At 36.2% G+C, this 27,286-nt stretch overlaps 2 protein-coding genes across 2 annotated transcripts; one reads left to right on the top strand and one right to left on the bottom strand.

The window, feature by feature from the left end:
• On the bottom strand, window positions 1–27,220 carry LOC117339034. Its single transcript, XM_033900397.1, has 3 exons — window positions 27,083–27,220; window positions 653–860; window positions 1–426 (listed from the first exon to the last, which is right to left on the bottom strand). The coding sequence occupies exons 2-3, from the start codon at window positions 773–775 to the stop codon at window positions 1–3; spliced, it is 549 nt and encodes a 182-aa protein (XP_033756288.1). The 5' UTR covers window positions 776–860; window positions 27,083–27,220.
• On the top strand, window positions 3,029–4,177 carry LOC117339033. The gene has a single exon (XM_033900396.1). It carries the CDS (start codon window positions 3,029–3,031, stop codon window positions 4,175–4,177), a length of 1,149 nt encoding a protein of 382 aa, XP_033756287.1.
• Window positions 27,221–27,286: the final 66 nt, after the last annotated feature.

Here is a 27,286-nt window from a genome sequence, read left to right as displayed (position 1 = left end):
CTATGTATCTCTATATGATGAATTAAAGAATGATGATGATGATGTGCGCATGTGCCGACAACTCGAGCTCCAGTCTTGCATTGACAAAACCAGCCTAAAACAACAGCGGGGCTGTAGTCGATCCAAAGAAGATATTTCTTGATCACTGGTGTGTCGACTCTGAATACGGGCACGTAGCATACCATTAACCCCATCATTAACCATGATTGTGTAGTCGCCGTCCTCGCTTAAATGCTCTGATGTGTAAGAACGAGCAAGCTTCACTTGGTACACTCCGATAGTCAGGTTTCTGATGTCTTCTTCTGACATGGAGGGAAACTGGTCAACAGCATCGGCAACATCTATAGATTTCCAGGAGTGTTTTCGGGTGTCGAGATTCTCCTCCCGGACACGCTGCTGAAGAGCATTCCCCTTGGACGCCAGATCCTAAAACAAAAAACAGATACTTTGATCCATTCATCATTCATGCCACAATTCCAGACTCAAAATAACCTTATGACCATGTTTTTTATATAACGATAATGTTAAGTGTTTGCAAAGAGATGTCTCTACAAATGTAAAATTAATCAACTCTAGTGACAAAAATTATGGTAATACACAGTCCGACTCATGAGATATATATACCTAGTTTATCTATTTGAGTTTGTATTACCTTCATCTTAGCTGCTACCAGTTGATCACCTTCAGTTGTGCCAGTGTTGAGTGGTGTTCTGTAGGGCTGCAACAAGCCACCCGTAGTCGCCGATGGCTGGTATCTGAGTGTTCGGCATGACATTCTGAAGATATCGCCACTGCTTCAACCGTCCATTTACTGACTCGACTATCCATCGGATTTTTGTTACGAGTCGAGAAGCATTGGCCTGGAACAGAACATATACACAAACACTTTAAATATTTTTTTCTATTTATGACATTCTGAACATATTTAACCAAAGTGACAGATGTTCCCCAACAAGTGTATAAACATGTAAATAAGATGGATACAGTTCTCAGTAGCTCTATATGATGCGTTTGTCTGCAAACATCTGGCATTCATATTGACATGATGTATAAAAGTTCAATACTTATGTTTACATTCCATACATTTTTTTTCAAAATGTATGATGACTGCACAATATTTGGTAATGTTGGGAGCATCAACACAACACTTATTGTAATTGTTTATGTCACAGAAGGATTGCAATGTAACAACCTCTAGGTAATTGTATCACTTAAATTGTACGTTTATACTCATAGTAATAACATTGAATATTTTGTAATATTACCTCTTCTGTTGTGTGTTGTTTTTGACCTCTCTGAAGGAATGTTGGCATCTGGTATATTTTAGTATAAGTTAACAAATATTAATTTCTTTTTACATATTTTGTCAATTTCGTGGTTTATAGTATAGCCCATGCTGACGAGCATGACCAAAGGGGGTCCATCTGGAAATATTGATATTTACGAGGACTTCTCTGAACCTCAGTACATCTATAATGTATGATATTGATATCTCGGTGGCAGCATGCCTAAGTGACTAGGATTCCTTATACAAATGATGGGGCTGACCTCCCCGGGGCCTAAGGGGCGGGGCAGATAATGGGGCTGACCTCCCTAGGGCCTGAGGGATGGGGCAAATGATGGGGCTGATCTCCCTGGGACCTAAGGGGCGGGGCAGATAATGGGGCTGACCTCCTTAGGGCCTGAGGGATGGGGCAAATGATGGGGCTGATCTCCAAGGGGCCTAAGGGGCGGGGCAAATAATGGGGCTGACCTCCCTAGGGCTTGAAGGACGGGGCAAATGATGGGGCTGACCTCCCAGGGGCCTAAGGAGCGGGGCAAATGATGGGGTTGACCTCCCATGGACCTAGGGGGCGGGGCAAATGATGGGGCTGACCTCTCAGGGGCAATTTGGTTATATTGCTATACATGGCTTCTGATATTTTTGAAACCGTTAAGATTCCACTTCCTAACCATATATAGCATTGTTGGGCATGTTGTAAAAATAGGCCCAGGGGTCTTTCACTTCCCCAAGTGACTTAGTTTCTTGTTCATTTATTTGACATTGTTTAGATCCCCACCCCACAACCATATATAGCATTGCTGGGCATCAAGAGATAAATAATACAACCACGTTGTGAAAAGGTGTCCCTGGGGGTCTTTCCCCATCCCTAGGGACTTAGGGGACGAAAGAATAGCACACGGCAATGGAGTTGTCGACGATATTCTTAGTACATGCGACACCAACATCAATGAAGGAGAAACTGTCAAGTGTTCCCGACTTGGCAAATACAACAAAGAATGCACAAAGGAAGAACGAAATGATAGACCTGTGCTGGTATCGCTGGGTAACCTGGAAATCAAAAAATCTATTTTCAAAAACATGAAGAACCTAGCTAAAGAGGAGAAATTTAATAAGGTGAAACTAAGCAATGATTTAACAAAAGCTGAGCGAGAACAAGAGAAAAAACTATGGGAGGAAGCTAAACAGAAACGTCAACAGAACCCGTCGGGGGGAATTCACATACAAAGTTCGGGGCCCACCCTGGGCCAGAAAAGTCACAAAAGTGAGGACCCGAACAGGCCAACACGACTAACAGAATCCAACAGCCACAAAAAACAAACTTCGATTGAGAATCTTAAATATATGTACACCAACGCCGATCAACTGAAAAACAAAATGTCAGAACTAAACACCAGGGTAAATGTGATAAAACCAGATATAATAGGTATCACAGAGGTAAAAGCAAAAACTAGAATACAAAATATGAAAGCTTCAGAATACTCTTTAGACGAAAACACGAACTACATTGAAAATAAGGAGGGCAGAGGACTGATATATTTCATAAACTCGAAACTGAAAGCAGAGGAAGTAAACATGGAAACATCATTCCAGGAAACCTTTTCCTCGAAATAAGTATAAACAAAAGCACAAAAATCCTAGTAGGCCTCATTTATAGATCGGACTCGGGGACCGCGGACAACAATAAAAAAAATACAAGATCTAATAGAAGAGACAACACAGAAAGGCTATGCAAAAATATTATTAATGGGAGATTTTAACTACCCAGGAATAAATTGGGAGACATGGAACACGAGAGGAGAAAGTACCGAAACACAGGAATACAAATTCATGCAAAAGCTACAAGACAATTTCTTTTTCCATCACGTGCAAGAGCCGACCAGATGGGGAGGAAAAGATAACCCACATATCCTTGATCTTCTTATAACAAGAGATGAACACTCGCTCTCAAGTATAGAATACCAAAGTCCACTCGGAAAGAGTGACCACTGTGTCCTAATTTTTAATGTAATATGCAATATAAAAGTAAAACTAAGGAGTAAAAAGAAAATCTGTTACAAAAATGCTGATTTCGATACCATCAACAATGAATTAAACAAGATAAATTGGGATGAAGAATTACAGAGTTCAAGAAACATAAACGAAAATTGGATTATATTCAGAAAAATCATTAAAGAAGCAGAGAATAAACATGTACCGACAAAAATAATCACAGTTGGGAGGAACAACAAACATAGTTTTCCTGCAGACCAGTCAACACTGGAGGCCATCAAAAAGAAACACTCCCTGTTTCGAAAGGCGGCATCAAGTAAAGACATGGAAGTTAGAAACCAGTATAATAAAGCCAAAAATAAAGTAAGGAAATTAACCCGTAATTCAAGGAAAGAGTATGAAAAAAACATTGCATTAAAAGCCAAAACGGATCCTAAAGCAGTTTGGAATTATATAAAATCTAAATCAACAACAAAGTCGGAAATCGGAGATTTGTATACAAAGACCAACGACAAAACCTCAACAAAAGTATCATCAGATATAGGGAAAGCGAATATACTCTGTAAATTCTTCAGTAGTGTATTTGTAAAGGAAGAAGATGAAGTAACTCCACAACTAAACCAACGGGAAGTTATTGAGGAAATGACAACTCTGAATATTACAAGGGAGAAAGTATTTAAACTACTGATCAACCTAAAACCGGAAAAGTCAGCTGGACTGGACGAACTCCATCAAATGCTTCTCAAAAATACAGCCTCGTCATTATCAGGGCCTTTAACAACAATATTCAATCAATCACTATCAACAGGAACTCTACCAGTCGATTGGAAAAAAGCCCGTGTGAGTGCTACCATAAGAAAGGCGATAGAAGTGAAGCAGGCAACTACAGACCAGTCAGTTTAACATCAGTGGTATGCAAAATTCTGGAGACATTAATAAAGGAAAATTTAACCAAATTCATGAGATCTAACAAATATTTTTCGGATAAACAATATGGGTTTATATCTGGAAGATCAAGAAGTCTTCAGCTTTTGGAGGTTTTGGATATATGGACAGAAGCCCTGGATAAAGGACAGGTTGTAGATTGTATTTACATGGATTACCAGAAAGCATTCGATACAGTTCCACACAATAGACTCCTCAATAAACTAAATTCATACAACTTCTCCAACCAAATAATGTCTTGGATAGCAAAATTCTTAAAAGGTAGACAACAAAAAGTAACTGTGAATGGTGCAGATTCTGACTGGACCGAAGTCACATCAGGAATTCCTCAAGGCTCAGTGCTAGGTCCATTAATGTTTGTCATCTTTGTAAATGACCTCCCTGAAACAGTTCAATCGGATATGTACCTTTTTGCAGACGACACCAAAGTATTCAAAATAATAAAAAACGAGCACGACAGTGCAGAGCTTCAAAAGGATCTGGACACAATGTGTAAGTAGAGTGATACATGGCTACTTAAGATGCACCCAGACAAATGCAAACAGATGAGAATAGGCAAGGGAAAAGGAAGAGGACATGATGAACCCGAACCGGACTACCATCTCAACGGGAAATACCTGCAGAAAACCAAACAAGAGAAGGACATAGGGGTAGTCATCGACTCCGAGCTTTCGTTTGACGAACATATATCTGAAAAAGGTAAGAAAGCGAACTCTATGTTTGCACTCATCAGAAGGACTTTCCAGTTTATGGACACCAGGTCTTTTATCCCATTATTTTAATGTCTGGTAAGATCCCAACTGGACTACGCTAGTCCTTTGTGGGCACCTCACTTACAAAAACACATTGACAAGATAGAAGGGGTTCAAAGAAGAGCAACCAACTGTCTCCCGGGAATGAAGGAATTGACCTACAGTGAGAGGCTGGAAAAACTCAAACTACCAACATTGGCATTCAGAAGAATTAGAGGAGATATGATAGAACTGTACAAAATAATAACCGAAATATATGATAAAGAATGTTTTAATGGTATCATTTTATGGAAGGATGCTGCTGAACGCAACAGTGGTTTGAGATGTAGGTTGTGTTGTTTTTTTAAGGGATGTGGTTTGTTGAGGACTTTTTATGGGATGTGGTTTGTGGGGGTCTTTTTATGGAATGTGGCTTGTGGGGGTCTTTTCATGAGATGTGGTTTGTGGGGGACTTTTTAGCTCGTCTCTTCGAAGAAGAGTGAGAGCTTATGTTGTCACTCCGGCGTCGGCGTCGGCGTTGGTTTTCCAAATGTTAACTTTTTGGTGCAAGTGTTGAAAGGCATAGTAATTTATGGTAATATGGTCCCTGTGGGGGTCAAACTATCCCCTGCCGTAATTAAAATAAAAGATATTTTTAAAAAAATCCCAGAATTTTCAAATTTTTGGACTTGGAATATTTCTGTGTTAAGTTTTTGGTGCAAGTGTTGAAAGGTATTAATACGTCACTTTATAATTGTACTAGGGTGCTGATAGTTGGTAATAAACTCCCTCTTGGGTTAAACTGTCCCCTGCCGGAGTTCAACTAAAAGATTTAAAAAAAACAACAACAGAATTTTCAAATTTTTGGACTTGGAATATTTCTGCGTTAAGTTTTGGTACAATTGTTAAGAGGTTTTAATACATCACTATATAATTGTACAAGGGTGCTTATATTTGGCAATAGAGTCCCTATGGAATAAGACAATCCCTTCCTGGAGTAAAAATTGGATTTTTTCTTTTTAAATCTGTGTGTTTTTGTTTTTGTTTTTAAATCTTTGGACTTTGTGTTAACTTTATATTGTGAGTGTTGAAAGGCATAGTTATACATGGTATTAGGTTCCCTGTGGGGGTTGAACTATCCCTTTCCTGAGTTAAACTGAAATATTTTTTTGAGGAAAAAACACATTTTTAAAATTTTTTCGTGCAAATGTTGAAAGCTTTTTAACACATTACTTTATGATTGTACTAGGGTGCTGATATTTGGTAAAAGAGTCCCTATGGAGTTACACTATCCTTTCTTGGGGTGAAACTGAATATAAAACAATATGAAAACGTCACAATAGACAATTTATACCGGTCACATTTTTCAAGGGAGACAACTCTCATTAGGATATGTTGTCAAAAAATTGAAGAAATATGTCCAAAAGCAATTACATTTGTGTTTAATATCTTCATTTAATCTACAACAGCATAGCTTGTCTCCCAAATGCATGAATTCACAAAACATAATCTGATCAAGTAAAAATTATAAATATTATTAATGCAATTTGCGAAACCATTCCAATTAATATATTTTAATTATTTATTGACAAACATTTGCGAGACGAGCTATGCTGTTCTCCAACAGCTCTTGTTATGGGATGTGGTCTGTGGGGGTCTTTTTATGGGATGTGGTTTGTGGGATCTACTATTTTTATGGAATGTGTTTTGTGGGATCTACTATTTTTATGGAATGTGTTTTGTGGGATCTACTATTTTTATGGAATGTGGTTTGTGGGGGTCTTTTTATGGAATGTGGTTTATGGAGTCTTTTTATGAGCTGTAATTTGTGGGGGTCTTTTTTTTACAAGATATCCCAGAGGGATCTTGACGCCCACCATTGAATGATATTTATAGGTTCCATGTCAGATTGACCTTTTCTCTATTTTTCCCTTCCTCTTACTAATCTGTGTAAATTGAGAAACATCCCTCCAGAACTTTTCAAACAAGGGGAATCTATATATGAAATTTGAGATTTAGCGATAATTTGCTGTCTGTCGGCCATGTTGTTTTCAGATTGGTCCGAAAATGCAATACGAGGGACCAAGGGGAACATACATATGAAATTTGAGTAAGTTCCCTTCAGGACCTTCTGTAAAACAGCGATAACACACTTCAATTGTCAAAATCCAAGATGGCTGCCTGTCGGCCATGTTGTTTTTCAATTGGTCCCAAAATAAAATATGCATAACAACGGACCAAGGGGAACCTACATATGAAATATGGAGAAAGATCCCTTCCCTACTTTCTGAGAAATAGCAATAACAAGAATTGTTTACTGAGGGACTGTACTGAAGTATAAAGATTTAGGTCACTTGGTTTGTTTTTTATGGCTCCTCAAAGTTGTACGTTTCAGAAGCTGTCTAAGTGTTGATAAAATGTGCATGTTATGTAAAATATTAATGAAAATCTAATCAAATGATGGTCACCGTAAAGAATACATTCATGGCATGATTGTGACAAAACAAATCATGTTTCCATCGCGCCATTTGGCTGTTTTATGGAAGAAACAATCTCAAAAATGCCATTTTCGATGATAACATTTTAGACACAAAAACTGTGTTTTTTTTAGAGAATACACCCTTTTATGGGCGTTGGATGCAAACCAATTTTTATCATATTAAACAGTACGTAATATGCTATTGATGAGAGGAAAAATCATCAACATGTAAGTGGTGGAACATTTTCAAATCTTGGGTTGAATTAGCCTATGGTTGAATTGCCGATTTTCGACTTTCTTTGGATAATTAACAAAAACACGAGAGTATTTGCTCGGTATGTTGAGAATATGTACACAGATATGAAAAAAGGTGAGAGAAACACTTTTTCATAAAAAAAATCCAAGATGGCTACTTCACAAGTCCCCGTGGTTGAAGACATTGGCTGACAAATAGACAGAACAACAAACAAAACGTGTTCCTTATGATTTTGGTTGGTTTTCGCATTTACGGGAGTGTTCATAGCTACGGGCGATTGTATAATACCTATATTTATAAGTTTGTTTAGTCACATGGTAACGGGGATCTTTCATATCGAGCCCCAAACATACTTTCGACATATGCACTCCATTGCCGCATGGAAAACTATTTCAAGTTTTGTCGGAATTTCTTCACCTGTGGTTGTAATGGTCGAGGGTTTTCCAGCGCCCTGTAATACCCAAGGTAGTACAAGATACTGGAGATGTGCGCACACATTCCCATCGTTCTCTCTCCAACTGGGCACTGGCAGTAGTAGTCCTTTACTGGGGCCTCATCATCGGGTGAAACGGTGAACCGTATCCAAACGTTATATTTCGTTTGGCTTTTGTGTCGATAATGTATTTGACATCGGAGAAGGTCTGGGGAGTGCTGGTAAAGCCACACCTCATAGTCTCCGTCATCACTTAAATGTTCGGCGATGTAACCAGGAGCCATAGATATCTGATACGTTCCACACGTAATGGTTCTCAAGTAATCGAGATCGAGACGGGGAAACAGTACGGAAGATGCATCCATCTTGACAAACTCGGACCTTGCCCGTCTAGATAGATCCGGATCTGTCTTGACTCTCTGAGCTAAACCATTCGTTGTTGTCAAATGGTCCTTCATACGTTCAGCCATTAGCCTATCTTTCGCATCTCTCTTTGGAGATCTCTGGTAGATCGGTCCTCTAATACCATTCAGACAGGCTGTGACGGTTCGAAGCAAAGCCTCGATGACATTGATAAAGCTGTTAGACACCAATTGCGTTCGGAAGAACGTCCAGTGTTCCAGACGACTATGATAGGATTCCACAATCCACCTCGATTTGGTGATAGTTCTGTCAAGATTTGCTTGGACGTCAGAATGTTGACTTTGACCGGGTTTCAGGTATGACGGCATGCTAGCATTGAGGCCAGACGCTTCGAGAACTGGTAGGACATCTCTAAAACCTCGGTCAACGACAACATTGTCATCTGGTTGTAGCCAAGTAACTAGCTTGTCCATGACTTTTTTTGTAATTGTAGCATCATTTTCGCTGCCAGTGAATGGTCCTACTGTGTCCAGAATGTAGCCATCTGGTAAGGCGATGCTCATGAATTTGAGATAGTTTCTCTTCTTCTGGCCACAGTAGGACATTCTCTGGAGCTTGTGGTTGGAGCTTTTCTGGATATAAATATAGGTGCCATCTAATATGGCAGTGGCTTTTTCTCCAAAAAATGCTTCTGAAAAGACAGTATTGTGCCCGAGCAACTGTTCTCTTGTCAAGTGATCCGGACCTAGAAATTGTGGGACTATCGATGTGTCTAATGCCTGTTACTATGGAGTGGAAAGTTTTGGACACACTTGACTTGGAAATTCCAAAAAGAGAAGAACACTGACTCCAGGAAATGTCGGTTTTCAGTTTTGCCCAGAACAGTAATAGAGCATCGTGTGTAGTCTTGGTATATATACCAGATGAAAGATATGGGGAACAGTGCGAGTGGATTTCGAGGAACTGATCTTTGGACCAACCTGTCCAGGCCATGCACGCACACCACAGTTTGATGGTAACTGAGATTCCAAGGAACCTCTACCATCAAGGACAACCTCTGTAGACGGATCTAAGTCGTTACCAATAAGGTGAATGGAGCAGACGCGGGATGAGGTGGGACACCACAGTATTTCCTGGTTCTGCTCGGGTTCAGGTTCAGGCTGATTTTTGTTCCGAAGATACTTCATGTAGCACTTCTGGCAAATAAGTGCTTGTTCCTTTGCTGACATCAATCCTTGTTGCACCAGCGTATCTAGGAGCCATTTATATTGTGGACTATTTACATTGCGTGCACTTCTGTTCTTATTGCCACTACGTTTCTTGAAGTATAGTTGACAGCCTTCTCCAACACAATTACCCTCCATCTTGAAACAATAACGATTGGTTTATGAAGCGTCGATAAAGTAACAAAATAGCAAGCCACCGATGATTGCTGTAAACAGCTAATACTTAGTAGTTTGGTACAATTATGCGAAAATGTGTGATAAATAACGAACAACTAATTACACAAAATAACAAGACAATATAATAAATCACATTCAATACCTCCAAGAAGCGCAGAATTGATTGATTACTTAGAACAAAATAAAGTATTTCATATGGATAATCTATCTATTCGATGTGGCGTGGTCGGCAGGCACAAAGAAAGTGAGACAAGTCAGGGTCCCAACCCTGACAGAGCCAAAACGCTTTGGAGATGGGACAATAAAACAAGGAAAGTGAGACAAGAATAGCTAGCGTCGAGTCAATGATTCCGTAAACGTATAGACAAAGACAAGAAGATACGGATAAATGTACAAGGCCAGATCAGAAAATTCAAAAGAGGACAACTTGAGATAGAACAGTATTCATGTATCAGGGTGTCCTCAGTGTAAATCTTTATATCGATACTGTTTATTTAGTCGTTAGATATCATAAAACTGTCATGAAAATATCCGCTCTGATATTCAATATAGAATTTTGTATATAATAAGCTATATAATAGGGTTTCAGACAAGGTTGTTACTCATTTCCCCTTTTCTTTCAATTTACATCCACATTCAGGCGGCGATATGAGAACATTCCACCACATGGAATTAGCTGATTTTTGGTACACATATGAAACAAGTAAAGCTCTATCCGATTTTGTGATGGAAATTTGCATCCAAAACTATATAACGGGAGAAAATTGCAATTTTATGGCATTTTTCTTCATAATTGTGTCTCTGCAAGTGCATTTTCATCCGAGAAAATTTTTGTTTTATGTTTTATGAATAAACACGATGTTTTGGAAATATTTTTCAAAAGAAATTTATACTATGTTGCGAATTACAATTTCGAGATAACCTTTTATTTACGACCTTATGTCTTTGATGCTCAAAATGACAACTTTATAAAAATACATTTTCACTGACATTATGAAATCTGGGTGTCGGAAAGGTGTAAAATTATTCTTCGGAAAAGAAAAAAACTGTAGTTGAGCTAGATAAGAAATTAAACGGGGGCAGGCTCCTATGGAGAATGAACATTACTGGAAACAGGCCCTTTGGTTTGCGGGTGTCTTTTTTATGGGATGTAGTTTGTGGGGGTCTTTTTATGGGATGTAGTTTGTGGGGGTCTTTTTTTTATAGATTGCTTGTGTGTTTTTTTTTTTTTTATTTGATGGGATGTAGTTTGTGGGGATTTAAAAAAAAATTTGATTGGCCGGTGTCTTTTTATGGGATGTAATTTTTTTTAAGGGCTATAGTTTGTGGTGGTCTTTTTTTTTTATTATTATTATAAAATGTGGTTGTTTTTTGTGTGTGTGTGTGTGTGTTTTTTTTTTTTTTTTGATTTCGTTTGTGGGGGTCTTCTTTTATGGGATGTAGCTTCTGGGGGACTTTTTTTATATAAAATATTGTTTGTGTGTTGTTGTTTTTTTTTTTTTTTTTTAATTTTATGGGATGTTGTTTGTAGGGGTCTTTTTTATGGGCTGTTGTTTGTAGTGGTCTTTTTCATGGGATTTGGTTTGTAGGGGTCTTTTTGGACATTTAAGAAAAATGTAATTAACACAATGTTGGCTAGCCAGTCTAGGACCTACATGTTAGTTTTAGACAGGGACATATATAGATATATATTATACGTCCCTGGTTTTAGATCATAAATGCATCCATACAGTGTTATAATGTCCATGCATAGTTATAATGTTTATTCAGTTAAAAAGGCACAATAGTTATAGGCCTATGTGGTAACATAATTTCTAGCAACAAGGTCTCATTTGGAGTCTGATATGCCTACATCACCGCAAGGATCATTATCCAATCAATACAATATTGAAGAGAATATGTTAATAAAACTGCAAATTGATAAGACTTTTTTTTTATCGGAAACGGCATGCAATAAAATACCGTATGTTTTGATTATTTTTGCGCATTATTCTGACAGCGCCGTAATATTTATCTCTGCCGGACTTCGTCCCATTCGTTTATTATAATCGACTTAGTTAGGAAAGATGGCTGACAACGCCGATGAGGTAAGTTGTATATTTCCGAAGCTTGTATTAGGCCTTATGCTGCGGACAGATATGTTTCTGGCGAAAAAGAAACAGTTTGTTAGAAATTGTTATCATTTTCTAGTCCTATGAATCTCAAAAATGTTAATTCTTCACCTGTGGACGTGTAAACATTGACACTGTACAGTTTTGTAGGCCAGAGTTTACACGTTTGCTCTTTTTGTACTGATCATGACGCGCTTCAGTAACACGAAACACAATACAAGATACTTTGGCCATATGAGTTAATACAAAGGTATTTCACCTGATGATCTTACACAGGGGCACGTCACTATCGTATGTCCGATACGAGTATGAGTATGTTTACTCGAGCCTATAGTATATAGCCTATGACCGACTTTCACTTTGATGTGTTGCTGACCTATATCCCTCATATGACCCAAGTTTTTGTTAGACAGTTCCTAATACACACAATAACTCCGGAATGTAAAGACTATTACAGCAATGACACCATTAATCATGCCCTAATTCCATTAACACACATGTATACTCTAAGTACATTATGACATGTAGAAGTGACGGACTGACATACACACAGTGTAGTCTACAGTAGTATTGATTTACACATATAAGATACCATGCATGTTCTAGGGATCCTCATTTGCACATGGGCTTCAGGTAATCCAGATTAGGTTACAAGGGTTTGTCTTTAATGACAGTGAGTTAAAATATTATCTTTTAATATGATTATTACCACATACATGATACAGGGGCATGTCATATGGCTTATTTAGCCTTTGTTTTTCACTAGACTATATCTATATATATATATGACTTGTAAACTGTGATCATGACAGCAAATGTGTAAGATACATAGTAGTTTTACCACAGACTTCAATCATTACATAGAGGTATCTCACGGCAGAGAGCAGTTGCGAATCCTTCTAATGTAGGCCTGCTAATTTTATAACCTACATTATGTAGCACACTACAGTATGTAGGACAGCCTGGCCATGGGTGATTTTTTTTGTTAAGCAAATAAGTCATGTATTATGATATGCATATTCATTATGAAGTGGTATATACAGGCTTCACATTAAAAAAAATAAAAATAAAAAAATTGGATTTTCCGTGTGTTTGCACCGGAAATTTAGTTTTGCCCACAGCTGAAAACTGTATCTTGCAGACAAGATAAGATAGCAGAAAAACTTAATGATGAACATGTCAAAACAAGATTAATTCTGTCTTTGGGATTGAGATATTTAATTCTAGATAGGTTTCAGAAAAAAAAATTGTGTTGGAAATGTGTAATTTTGAGTCAAATATCATCATTTTTTGCAATTTTTAGCTCATCTGCCCAAAGGGCATGGTGCATTATCCATCTGGCGTCAAATTTTCCATTTGAACAACTTCTTCTCAATGACCAAGAAGCCCTGGGAGTTGATATTGGGTCTGTAGCATGCTGAGGTAAAAGGCTTCCAAATTTGTTCAAATGAATGACCTTGACCTACATTCAAGGTCACAGGGGTTTAATAGGCTAAAATCTTTAAATATTTTCTTTTCAATAACGAAGGGGCCCAGGGACTTGATACTTGGTCTGTAGCATGCTGGAGTAAAGGGCTAACAAGTTTTTCAAATGGATGAGGCCATCATTAAAAAATTGTTTGTTTGTGGAATTACCCGACCCACATTTTTTTCACTGGGTAGGTAGGTAGGTATTTTTTTTTTTTTTTAATACATGCCTGATCTTATATTTTTATAGATTATTTCTATATAAATTTAGTTTAACAAGAAAAAGAACTTTCAAACTGGTTAATTATCCAACAACATAACAACTCTCAATTGTTTGAAAAGAAATAAAAAAGCACACCCAATGAACATTTTATGTTTTCAATGTCACATATTTTTGTATACCACTTCCCCCCATGACTGAATAAATATTTTGATATTTTACAACATTAAATTTTTTTTTTTCAAATGTGTATAACTCTAAAAAGATACTTGCAATATGGGAATAAAACCTGTATAAAAAACGTTTGTTGATATCTCTAGTTTGAATATATGTTGTCAATTGTGTCTTCAGCATTTTAAACAACAGGTGCAAATGAAGGTAAAAAACATAAATATTTGCAATTTAAAAGCAAGAAAGATGATTTTGTTACTAGTTTTGTCAACTATTATGAGTGACATATTGATACTGGATAAAATGAATTTTGTTGAAGAAATCATTGTCTCAAAATTTTTAATTCGATAATGTATTTGACCTCACCTACAGTGTAACATTTTATGAGTGAAACAGACATCGTTTCTCCGTCTGCCAGGAATGGCTGAGCAGACTAGAGATCAAAGAGACATCAGAAGCTGTGAACAATATAAATTGATTGATCTTATCAAAGCCAACTTTTAGAAATATTTTCTTTAATTACATCTACTTTTCAACACCTATTAAAAACACTTTTATTTGAAGTTCGCATCAAGCGGTTCTATCTTCACAGTCGAAGAAAATTGTACACCGCCATTCAGATCCGCCATTCAGATCCGCTCGGTGTTGATATCTATCTTGACATGATGATGGATTAAATGTAACTATATCCTATATCTACCAGGCAAATAAACTTTATCTTCCCTAATTCTGTCTAACAACAAAATCATTGTATTCATCAAAATCTGTCTCGCTGCTGAAAACACGTTTTGAAAGAATGTTTACATCGTCCGTCATGATTGATCGATGCTTCACTCTCGCCGAGGAAACCCTCATTATTATTCAAAAATGACATCAGTAACTTTCCCAAACTGACCAATTGCTGTTGGAATTATTTTTTGATATCACAGGGAATCACCGTAATACGTTTTCTGATTGGTTGGTTAAGCTAGCTATATTTATTTGAAACAGTGTTACACTCATCGTTGTCTCAAATGGTTAAGACCCGAGAGAATCCGCAAGTATTGAAAATGAAGGTAACTCCCGAGAGCATTCGAAAGTATTTTGTTTGCTGTCGGTGCGTTCGTTACAAGGCACATTCATATTGGTGTTACCGCTGGGGGAAGCAGCAGGTAAAAAAAAAAAATGGCAAAGGTCCAAAAAAATGTTTGAGTCGCGGCTATTTTAGTGAGTCGGTCGGGTAACCACAAACAAACAATTTTTTAATGATGGCCTGACCTTGACCTACATTCAAGGTCACAGGGGTCAGATAGGCTAAGCTATTTTTAAAAAATGACTCCTTCTTAAAACCAAAAGGGCCAAAGACCCGATATTTGACTTGTAGCATGCTTGGGTGAAGGCTAAGCAATTTGTTCAATTGAATGACTTTTGACCGTTATTTAGTTTGAAAGAGTAAATTGGCCAAAATATTTTTAAAAAACCCCACCTTTTCAAATAACTGCGAGACCCTGAGAGTTTGATCTGGTCTCTTATACAATTGTTCTTAATTATATATATATAATTACGTCTATGTATAAAAAGAATAATAGAATAATTAGACAGATTATGACTGACTAAGGATGCAACAAATACTCTTGGGCATATTGTTCCCTAGTGCTGGTGTATCCAGCTTTAATGCCGTTCTGATGTTCTCGAAGACGGACTCTAAATCTCCACGTTTCTACGATTTATGATGCATGGCAGTTCATGCATCCAATTTTATATACGCTGTCAACTCTGTGATTATTACCATTTTGTACACACTTACCACCACTTAGTGTACACACGCTATATATATGTAGCGGGACTGGACTGAGTCGAACATCGGTGACCAGGTAGATCAATTGGTAGAGCATCCGGCTAGTGTTCGGAGGTCCCGGGTTTGAACCCCGGTCTGGCCGCTACATTTTCTCCTCTCCTGTTACAAAATTGGCACCCAACTAAAATACACACGGTGGTGGTATAAGGGTCTTGTGTATCTTTGAGGGCGAAGACTTGGAAAAAAGGAGGGAGGTGTGCAGCGGGACTGGACTGGGTCGAACATCGGTGACCAAGTAGATCAATTGGTAGAGCATCCGGCTAGTGTTCGGAGGTCCCGGGTTCAAACCCTGGTCTGGCCGCTACATTTTCTCCTCTCCTGTTACATATATATATACTGGTCATTCAAGTCTGAGGAAGATAACAGAGCTGTCAACAAAACGTCACTAGCAATAACTGTTATGTTAGATAATCTTTTATGTAGCTTTCCTTACCAACCTGAAGACTATGTTTTACAACAAGATTGATAAATAAATAATGGATTTACTATTGATGTGTTGTAACCACTAGCCAGTTTATTGACCTTTGGTAATGATACATTAGAGCATTCATGTAGGAGATACTGGTGACGGTATGATGAAGGAAAATTACCTGGCTTCACTTTTACCGGGTGTTTTATCATTCAATTAATATTCTTCAGATAAATTAATGTGACATAAATCAATTTTAGCCTACAATCATCACATGGTGGACAGTTCAAATCACCTTTTATTTAATTTGTAGTCTGTCCGTTGTATTGTACACATTTCTTTGTTCTGATGCTCTCTCTCAGAATTTCAGAAAGTACTAAATATTTCGCAAGATTTACATATTTGTTCTCTATCATAGACCTTAAACTATTAAATTTCATCAAAAACTGAAAATGGCCAACAGGCAGCCATTTTGGATTTGAGAATGAAAAGTTTGTTACACTATTTTATATTAATAGAAAGTGCTGTATTGTCGGATCTCTCTCAAATTACATGATGTAGGTTACCATTGGGGCCTATATATATAGTTGATACAGGGATGATCAGAAACTTAAGATGAACAATTGGTAACTATTTTATATTTTGTCAGTGAAAATTGTGTTTTGCAATTGGTCATCAATATTTCTGAGAAAATGTTGGCGTTATCGTTAAGGATTATCATGCATATACATAATGTATGTATTCAGATCCCATTGGTCCATAGTAAATATTGCATTTAAATGCAGCAATGTGTGTTTTAATGTATTGAGATGTCTTCCTGGTTTTTCAGCTCTTTCCTAGCTTCCTAACAATGATAAAAACCCTTAGCAAACAATTGATGTGGTTGTCATAAAAGGTAATTATATTGTTTGCTGTCTCTATGGAATTCATTGTTATAATTACAGTTCATTATTACTTCCTATAATTGTAACCCAAATAATTAAGATATTCCCATGAGGTAAAGTGACAGGAATTATCAGTTAAACATCTTCAATGTTCATTAAATTTGAAAATTTCAATTTGGCCAGCAGAAACAGCTGCTTTGAATATGTTGCTTTAACAAGCCTTAATAAAAGGTTTAGATTGTATAATTTCAAAATTATACCTGGATAAATGTACATAAAGCTTCAGATATTGAACATGTGTTATTATATAACACCGTTATTGGAAATGACATCTGCATGTTGTCCCCATATATTGCCTTATATAATTATGTTTATCCCATATTATGTTAATCCAGGGACATATTGACTGTGTAACTGTCATTCTGTATGTCTTTAACTTTTGTCCACACTTATTCTGTCAACTTTAATTTGGTTTCCATGCAATAATTATATTAATACCTCAGTTCTTTATGGTCACTTATGTTCACAGAATGGGAGGAGGGGATGCATGGATTTGTAGTTCAAAATTTACATGATATATATACATTTCTAAAAATACTTTATAGAATAGCAATATGCAATAATACTTTGGTTTCTGTTGGTCTATATATATATATGATATCATTACGAAATGTGGAACAGTATAAGTATTAAAAATACAATCACACATTTGTTTTCATGCAGTGACTTTTTTGTGTTGATGTTATGGTATTTGGTACATCATACAGTGGACCCTCGATAATCTGAACACCTTCGTTCCCAGCTGAATTTCGTCTACCAGGTCAAAAAAATTGTTGTGTACGAGTTATCTCCCTTGACTATATACAATGTGGGACGTTTAAATGACATACTTACATTTCATAAACACGTCTAATTGTCAGTCTTTTTAAAAATAGATACTTATGTTTCTGGTATGATTCTTGTTTTGTTTTATTTTGTTGAAACTAAAAAATAAACAATGTTTTTAAAAGAACATGTAAAGTGATAGATGTTTTATTTTTCAAGGTCAACGTCAAAGAGTATACAATCCGATGTTTCTGAGCAGCACCGTGCAATATAATCTTCACTTTGTTATGTATTGTATAATGTGACCCTTATGAAGCGTTTTAACTATACGTGTACTTGTATTTGTGCCTGAATCGGGTAAGTCGGTCAGAACAAGCACCGGAGGTTCACAAACGAGTAGAAATTACAAACGTTAAAAACCTGAAATAAAAGACACGATATGTTTACGTTTTTTAACCGTAAGTTAAAACCCTGAGATGAAAGACCCGCTATGTACAATGTACGTTTTTCACGTCAATTAGAAGACCCGGTTTTTACAGCTTATACCAACAGTCCATGTTTTTGCAGGTTTTTTACATTAGTTTAAAACCTGAAATAAAATGACACGTTCTTACCATCAGTCCATGATTTTATGATTCTTACGTAAGTTAAAAACCTGAAATGAAAGACCTGGTAAAGAAAAGCAATGTACCGTTATAAAAACAGAGCTACATTGTAACACAGGTAAACACCCGGGGCTACCTGGCAGCGGTCGCTATGACTATGCACAGTGTCAAGCGATAGTCTGTACAGCTGTCGACACACGGGTGACTTGCCCCGAAATTTTCTCCTCGTGGTGAAAAAATTGTCCGGATTATTGTGGGAAATTTACTAATGAAAACTATGTTCCGTTCCCAAAATAGGGTTCCGGAATCGGAATCCGAATTTCCGGACTGGTGAGTACAAATAAGCTTACGGAAATCAGTTCCCGTGCATTTCCGTCCGGACTGTGTGTTTTCCGGACTATCGGCGTCCGGATTATCGCGGGTCCACTGTATACACAATATTTTGTATATACATATGTTATATTTGGTACATCATATAAACCAAAAGTTGTGTGTGGATGTTATGATATTTGATACATCATATATACACACGTTGGTTGTGTGGATACACATGTTTGTTGTGTGGATGTTATGATATTTGGTACATCATATATATACACGTTGGTTGTGTGGATACACATGTTTGTTGTGTGGATGTTATGATATTTGGTACATCATATATACACACATTGGTTGTGTGAATACACATGTTTGTGGTGTGGATGTTATGATATTTGGTACATCATACATATACACACGTTTGTTGTGTGGATACACATGTTTGTTGTGTGGATGTTATGATATTTGGTACATCATATATATACACACGTTGGTTGTGTGGATACACATGTTTGTTGTGTGGATGTTATGATATTTGGTACACGTTGGTTGTGTGGATACACACGTTTGTTGTGTGGATGTTATGATATTTGGTACATCATATATATACACATGTTGGTTGTGTGGATACACATGTTTGTTGTGTGGATGTTATGATATTTGGTACATCATATATACACACGTTGGTTGTGTGGATACACATGTTTGTTGTGTGGATGTTATGATATTTGGTACACGTTGGTTGTGTGGATACACATGTTTGTGGTGTGGATGTTATGATATTTGGTACATATATATACACACGTTGGTTGTGTGGATACACATGTTTGTTGTGTGGATGTTATGATATTTGGTACACGTTGGTTGTGTGGATACACATGTTTGTGGTGTGGATGTTATGATATTTGGTACATCATATATATACACACGTTGGTTGTGTGGATACACATGTTTGTTGTGTGGATGTTATGATATTTGGTACATCATATATATACACATGTTGGTTGTGTGGATACACATGTTTGTTGTGTGGATACACATGTTTGTTGTGTGGATGTTATGATATTTGGTACATCATATGTACACACGTTGGTTGTGTGGATACACATGTTTGTTGTGTGGATGTTATGATATTTGGTACATCATATATATACACATGTTTGTTGTGTGGATGTTATGATATTTGGTACATCATATGTACACACGTTGGTTGTGTGGATACACATGTTTGTTGTGTGGATGTTATGATATTTGGTACATCATATATACACATGTTGGTTGTGTGGATACACACGTTGGTTGTGTGGATACACATGTTTGTGGTGTGGATGTTATGATATTTGGTACATCATATACACACGTTGGTTGTGTGGATACACATGTTTGTTGTGTGGATGTTATGATATTTGGTACATCATATATACACACGTTGGTTGTGTGGATACACATGTTTGTTGTGTGGATGTTATGATATTTGGTACATCATATATACACATGTTGGTTGTGTGGATACAAATGTTTGTTGTGTGGATATTATGATATTTGGTACATTATATATATACACGTGCACGCGTTAATTGTGTGGATACACATGTTTGTATGTGTGGATGTTATGATATTTGGTACATCATATATATACACACGTTGGTTGTGTGGATACACATGTTTGTTGTGTGGATGTTATGATATTTGGTACACGTTGGTTGTGTGGATACACACGTTTGTTGTGTGGATGTAATGATATTTGGTACATCATATATATACACACGTTGGTTGTGTGGATACACATGTTTGTTGTGTGGATGTTATGATATTTGGTACATCATATATACACACATTGGTTGTGTGGATACACATGTTTGTTGTGTGGATGTTATGATATTTGGTACATCATATATACACACGTTGGTTGTGTGGATACACATGTTTGTTGTGTGGATGTTATGATATTTGGTACATCATACATATACACACGTTTGTTGTGTGGATACACATGTTTATTGTGTGGATGTTATGATATTTGGTACATCATATATACACACGTTGGTTGTGTGGATACACATGTTTGTTGTGTGGATGTTATGATATTTGGTACACGTTGGTTGTGTGGATACACACGTTTGTTGTGTGGATGTTATGATATTTGGTACATCATATATATACACATGTTGGTTGTGTGGATACACATGTTTGTTGTGTGGATGTTATGATATTTGGTACATCATATATACACACGTTGGTTGTGTGGATACACATGTTTGTTGTGTGGATGTTATGATATTTGGTACACGTTGGTTGTGTGGATACACATGTTTGTGGTGTGGATGTTATGATATTTGGTACATCATATATATACACACGTTGGTTGTGTGGATACACATGTTTGTTGTGTGGATGTTATGATATTTGGTACACGTTGGTTGTGTGGATACACATGTTTGTGGTGTGGATGTTATGATATTTGGTACATCATATATATACACACGTTGGTTGTGTGGATACACATGTTTGTTGTGCGGATGTTATGATATTTGGTACATCATATATATACACATGTTGGTTGTGTGGATACACATGTTTGTTGTGTGGATACACATGTTTGTTGTGTGGATGTTATGATATTTGGTACATCATATGTACACACGTTGGTTGTGTGGATACACATGTTTGTTGTATGGATGTTATGATATTTGGTACATCATATATACACATGTTTGTTGTGTGGATGTTATGATATTTGGTACATCATATGTACACACGTTGGTTGTGTGGATACACATGTTTGTTGTGTGGATGTTATGATATTTGGTACATCATATATACACATGTTGGTTGTGTGGATACACACGTTGGTTGTGTGGATACACATGTTTGTGGTGTGGATGTTATGATATTTGGTACATCATATATACACACGTTGGTTGTGTGGATACACATGTTTGTTGTGTGGATGTTATGATATTTGGTACATCATATATACACACGTTGGTTGTGTGGATACACATGTTTGTTGTGTGGATGTTATGATATTTGGTACATCATATATACACATGTTGGTTGTGTGGATACAAATGTTTGTTGTGTGGATATTATGATATTTGGTACATTATATATATACACGTGCACGCGTTAATTGTGTGGATACACATGTTTGTATGTGTGGATGTTATGATATTTGGTACATCATATATATACACACGTTGGTTGTGTGGATACACATGTTTGTTGTGTGGATGTTATGATATTTGGTACATCATATATACACATGTTGGTTGTGTGGATACACATGTTTGTTGTGTGGATGTTATGATATTTGGTACATCATATATATACACACGTTGGTTGTGTGGATACACATGTTTGTTGTGTGGATGTTATGATATTTGGTACATCATATATACACACGTTGGTTGTGTGGATACACATGTTTGTTGTGTGGATGTTATGATATTTGGTACATCATATATACACACGTTTGTTGTGTGGATACACATGTTTGTTGTGTGGATGTTATGATATTTGGTACATCATATATATACACACGTTGGTTGTGTGGATACACATGTTTGTTGTGTGGATGTTATGATATTTGGTACATCATATATATACACGTTGGTTGTGTGGATACACACGTTTGTTGTGTGGATGTTATGATATTTGGTACATCATATATATACTCACGTTGGTTGTGTGGATACACATGTTTGTTGTGTGGATATTATGATATTTGGTACATCATACATATACACACGTTTGTTGTGTGGATACACATGTTTGTGGTGTGGATGTTATGATATTTGGTACATCATATATATACACACGTTGGTTGTGTGGATACACATGTTTGTTGTGTGGATGTTATGATATTTGGTACATCATACATATACACACGTTTGTTGTGTGGATACACATGTTTGTTGTGTGGATGTTATGATATTTGGTACATCATATATACACACGTTGGTTGTGTGGATGTTATGATATTTGGTACATCATATATACACACGTTGGTTGTGTGGATACACATGTTTGTTGTGTGGATGTTATGATATTTGGTACATCATATATACACATGTTGGTTGTGTGGATACACATGTTTGTTGTGTGGATGTTATGATATTTGGTACATCATATATATACATGTTGGTTGTGTGGATGTAATGATATTTGGTACATCATATATATACATGTTTGTGGTGTGGATGTTATGATATTTGGTACATCATATATATACACACGTTGGTTGTGTGGATACACATGTTTGTTGTGTGGATGTTATGATATTTGGTACATCAGATATATACACACGTTGGTTGTGTGGATACACATGTTTGTTGTGTGGATGTTATGATATTTGGTACATCATATGTACACACGTTGGTTGTGTGGATACACACGTTTGTTGTGTGGATGTTATGATATTTGGTACATCATATATACACACGTTGGTTGTGTGGATACACATGTTTGTTGTGTGGATGTTATGATATTTGGTACATCATATATATACACTTGTTGGTTGTGTGGATTATGTTTGTGGTGTGGATGTTATTATATTTGGTACATCATATATACACACGTTTGTTGTGTGGATACACATGTTGGTTGTGTGGATACACATGTTTGTTGTGTGGATGTTATGATATTTGGTACATCATATATACACACGTTGGTTGTGTGGATACACACGTTGGTTGTGTGGATACACATGTTTGTTGTGTGGATGTTATGATATTTGGTACATCATATATACACATGTTGGTTGTGTGGATGTTGTGTGGATGTTATGATATTTGGTACATCATATATATACACACGTTGGTTGTGTGGATACACATGTTTGTGGTGTGGATGTTATGATATTTGGTACACGTTGGTTGTGTGGATACACATGTTTGTTGTGTGGATGTTATGATATTTGGTACATCATATATACACATGTTGGTTGTGTGGATGTTGTGTGGATGTTATGATATTTGGTACATCATATATACACACGTTGGTTGTGTGGATACACATGTTTGTTGTGTGGATGTTATGATATTTGGTACATCATATATACACACGTTGGTTGTGTGGATACACATGTTTGTTGTGTGGATGTTATGATATTTGGTACATCATATATACACATGTTTGTTGTGTGGATGTTATGATATTTGGTACATCATACATACACACGTTGGTTGTGTGGATACACATGTTTGTTGTTAGGATGTTATGATATTTGGTACATCATTTATACACACGTTGGTTGTGTGGATACACATGTTTGTTGTGTGGATGTTATGATATTTGGTACATCATATATACACACATTGGTTGTGTGGATACACATGTTTGTTGTGTGGATGTTATGATATTTGGTACACGTTGGTTGTGTGGATACACATGTTTGTTGTGTGGATGTTATGATATTTGGTACACGTTGGTTGTGTGGATACACATGTTTGTTGTGTGGATGTTATGATATTTGGTACACGTTGGTTGTGTGGATACACATGTTTGTTGTGTGGATGTAAAGATATTTGGTACATCATATATACACACGTTGGTTGTGTGGATACACATGTTTGGTGTGTGGATGTAATGATATTTGGTACATCATATATACACACGTTGGTTGTGTGGATACACATGTTTGTTGTGTGGATGTTATGATATTTGGTACATCATTTATACACACGTTGGTTGTGTGGATACACATGTTTGTTGTGTGGATGTTATGATATTTGGTACATCATATATACACATGTTGGTTGTGTGGATACACATGTTTGTTGTGTGGATGTTATGATATTTGGTACATCATATATATACACACGTTATTTGTGTGGATACACATGTTTGTATGTGTGGATGTTATGATATTTGGTACATCATATATATACACTTGTTGGTTGTGTGGATACACATGTTTGTTGTGTGGATGTTATGATATTTGGTACATCATATATATACACACGTTTGTTGTTTGGATACACATGTTTGTTGTGTGGATGTTATGATATTTGGTACATCATATATATACACGCTGGTTGTGTGGATACACATGTTTGTTGTGTGGATGTAATGATATTTGGTACATCATATATATACACATGTTTGTTGTGTGGATGTAATGATATTTGGTACATCATATATATACACATGTTTGTTGTGTGGATGTAATGATATTTGGTACATCATATATATACACATGTTTGTTGTGTGGATGTTATGATATTTGGTACATCATATATATACACATGTTTGTTGTGTGGATGTAATGATATTTGGTACATCATATATATACACATGTTTGTTGTGTGGATGTAATGATATTTGGTACATCATGTATATACACATGTTTGTTGTGTGGATGTAATGATATTTGGTACATCATATATATACACATGTTTGTTGTGTGGATGTTATGATATTTGGTACATCATATATATACTCACGTTGGTTGTGTGGATACACATGTTTGTTGTGTGGATGTTATGATATTTGGTACATCATATATATACACACGTTGGTTGTGTGGATACACATGTTTGTGGTGTGGATGTTATGATATTTGGTACATCATATATACACACGTTGGTTGTGTGGATACACATGTTTGTTGTGTGGATGTTATGATATTTGGTACATCATATATACACACGTTTGTTGTGTGGATACACATGTTTGTTGTGTGGATGTTATGATATTTGGTACATCATATATACACACGTTGGTTGTGTGGATACACATGTATGTTGTGTGGATGTTATGATATTTGGTACATCATATATACACACGTTGGTTGTGTGGATACACATGTTTGTTGTGTGGATGTTATGATATTTGGTACATCATATATACACATGTTGGTTGTGTGGATACACATGTTTGTGGTGTGGATGTTATGGTACATCATATATTCCTGTATTATATACCTATCACATTCGTGTATAACTATCACAGGTATAACTTTACATTTTCGATGAAATCAGTCGTGACGTCCAACTAATTGATATTTATTCCTCTATGATATATATATTAATAATATGTACTGTACATACATGTATATCATACATTATCAGTTAAGTCAGGCGTGACGCCCCACTAATTGGTATTTATTCCTCTATAATATATAATACATTCATGTATATCATACATTATCAGTTATGTCAGGCGTGACACCCGGGCCCACTTATTGGTATTTATTCCTATATAATATATAATACATACATGTTATATCATACATTATCAGTTATGTCAGGCGTGACGCCCCACTAAATGGTATTTATTCCTATATAATATATAATACATACATGTATATCATAAATTATCGATGAAGTCAGGTGTGACGCCCCACTAATTGGTATTTATTCCAATATAATATATAATACATACATGTATATCATACATAATCAGTTATGTCAGGTGTGACGCCCTACTAATTGGTATTTATTCCAATATAATATATAATACATACATGTATATCATACATAATCAGTTATGTCAGGTGTGACGCCCTACTAATTGGTATTTATTCCAATATAATATATAATACATACATGTATTTCATACATAATCAGTTATGTCAGGTGTGACGCCCTACTAATTGGTATTTATTCCAATATAATATATAATACATACATGTATATCATACATAATCAGTTATGTCAGGTGTGACGCCCTACTAATTGGTATTTATTCCAATATAATATATAATACATACATGCATTTCATATATTATCAGTTATGTCAGGCGTGACGCCCTAATAATTGGTATTTATTCCAATATAATATATAATACATACATGCATATCATAGATTATCAGTTAAGTCAGGCATGACGCCCCACTGATTGGTATTTATTCCTCTATAATATATAATACATACATGCATATCATAGATTATCAGTTATGTCAGGCGTGACGCCTCACTTATTGATATTTATTTCTGTATAATATATAATACATACATGTATATCATACATCATCAGTTAAGTCAGGCGTGGCGCCCCACTTATTGGTAATTATTCCTATATAATATATAATACATACATGCATCATACATTATCAGTTATGTCAGGCGTGACGCCCCACTGATTGGTATTTATTCCTATATATTTACATTTACACTGCAGCCCCACTATATAACTTTACCAAGCTCACATGGAAGTGATGAGTCCATAACTTCCAAATCTTCATTATGACGTCATTAATATAGTGACGTCATAATTGTCACGTCGGCGATAACGAAAGATGGCTGTTGAAAAGGCTGTTCCGTCTTTGACGATAATAATTTGTTCATTCATCATCGAAGCAAAATTCCTGGATATCTATATGTAACATACATGTATTTATACTTACATACTTGCCTGAAGTCAGGCGTGAAGCCAGACTAATTCCTGACAACCTTATAATGTAAATGTATACCAGGTTATTTATTTTTCTTTCTTCAGAACAGGATACGTTGATGAACACATACGTATATAAATATAGACAAGCAAATGCTGTATCAGATTTTCAAAAAGCATACATATGACTTGTTTATGATGATATAAAGGTTATAAG

The sequence above is a fragment of the Pecten maximus genome, chromosome 12, assembly GCF_902652985.1.
Source record: "Pecten maximus chromosome 12, xPecMax1.1, whole genome shotgun sequence".
Lineage (NCBI taxonomy): Eukaryota > Metazoa > Mollusca > Bivalvia > Pectinida > Pectinidae > Pecten > Pecten maximus.
Note: the sequence above shows the minus strand (reverse complement) of the source record. Positions and strands in the feature narration are given on the sequence as shown.

What these genes read in the sequence shown, in the direction of transcription:
- LOC117339034 (XM_033900397.1), bottom strand. Translation starts at nt 775, where the DNA reads ATGTCATGCCGAACACTCAGATACCAGCCATCGGCGACTACGGGTGGC. An exon ending in TGGTAGCAGCTAAGATGAAG is followed by an intron (nt 427 to 652) that starts GTAATACAAACT and finishes TTTTTGTTTTAG; the next exon opens with GATCTGGCGTCCAAGGGGAA.
- LOC117339033 (XM_033900396.1), top strand. Translation starts at nt 3,029, where the DNA reads ATGGGAGATTTTAACTACCCAGGAATAAATTGGGAGACATGGAACACG.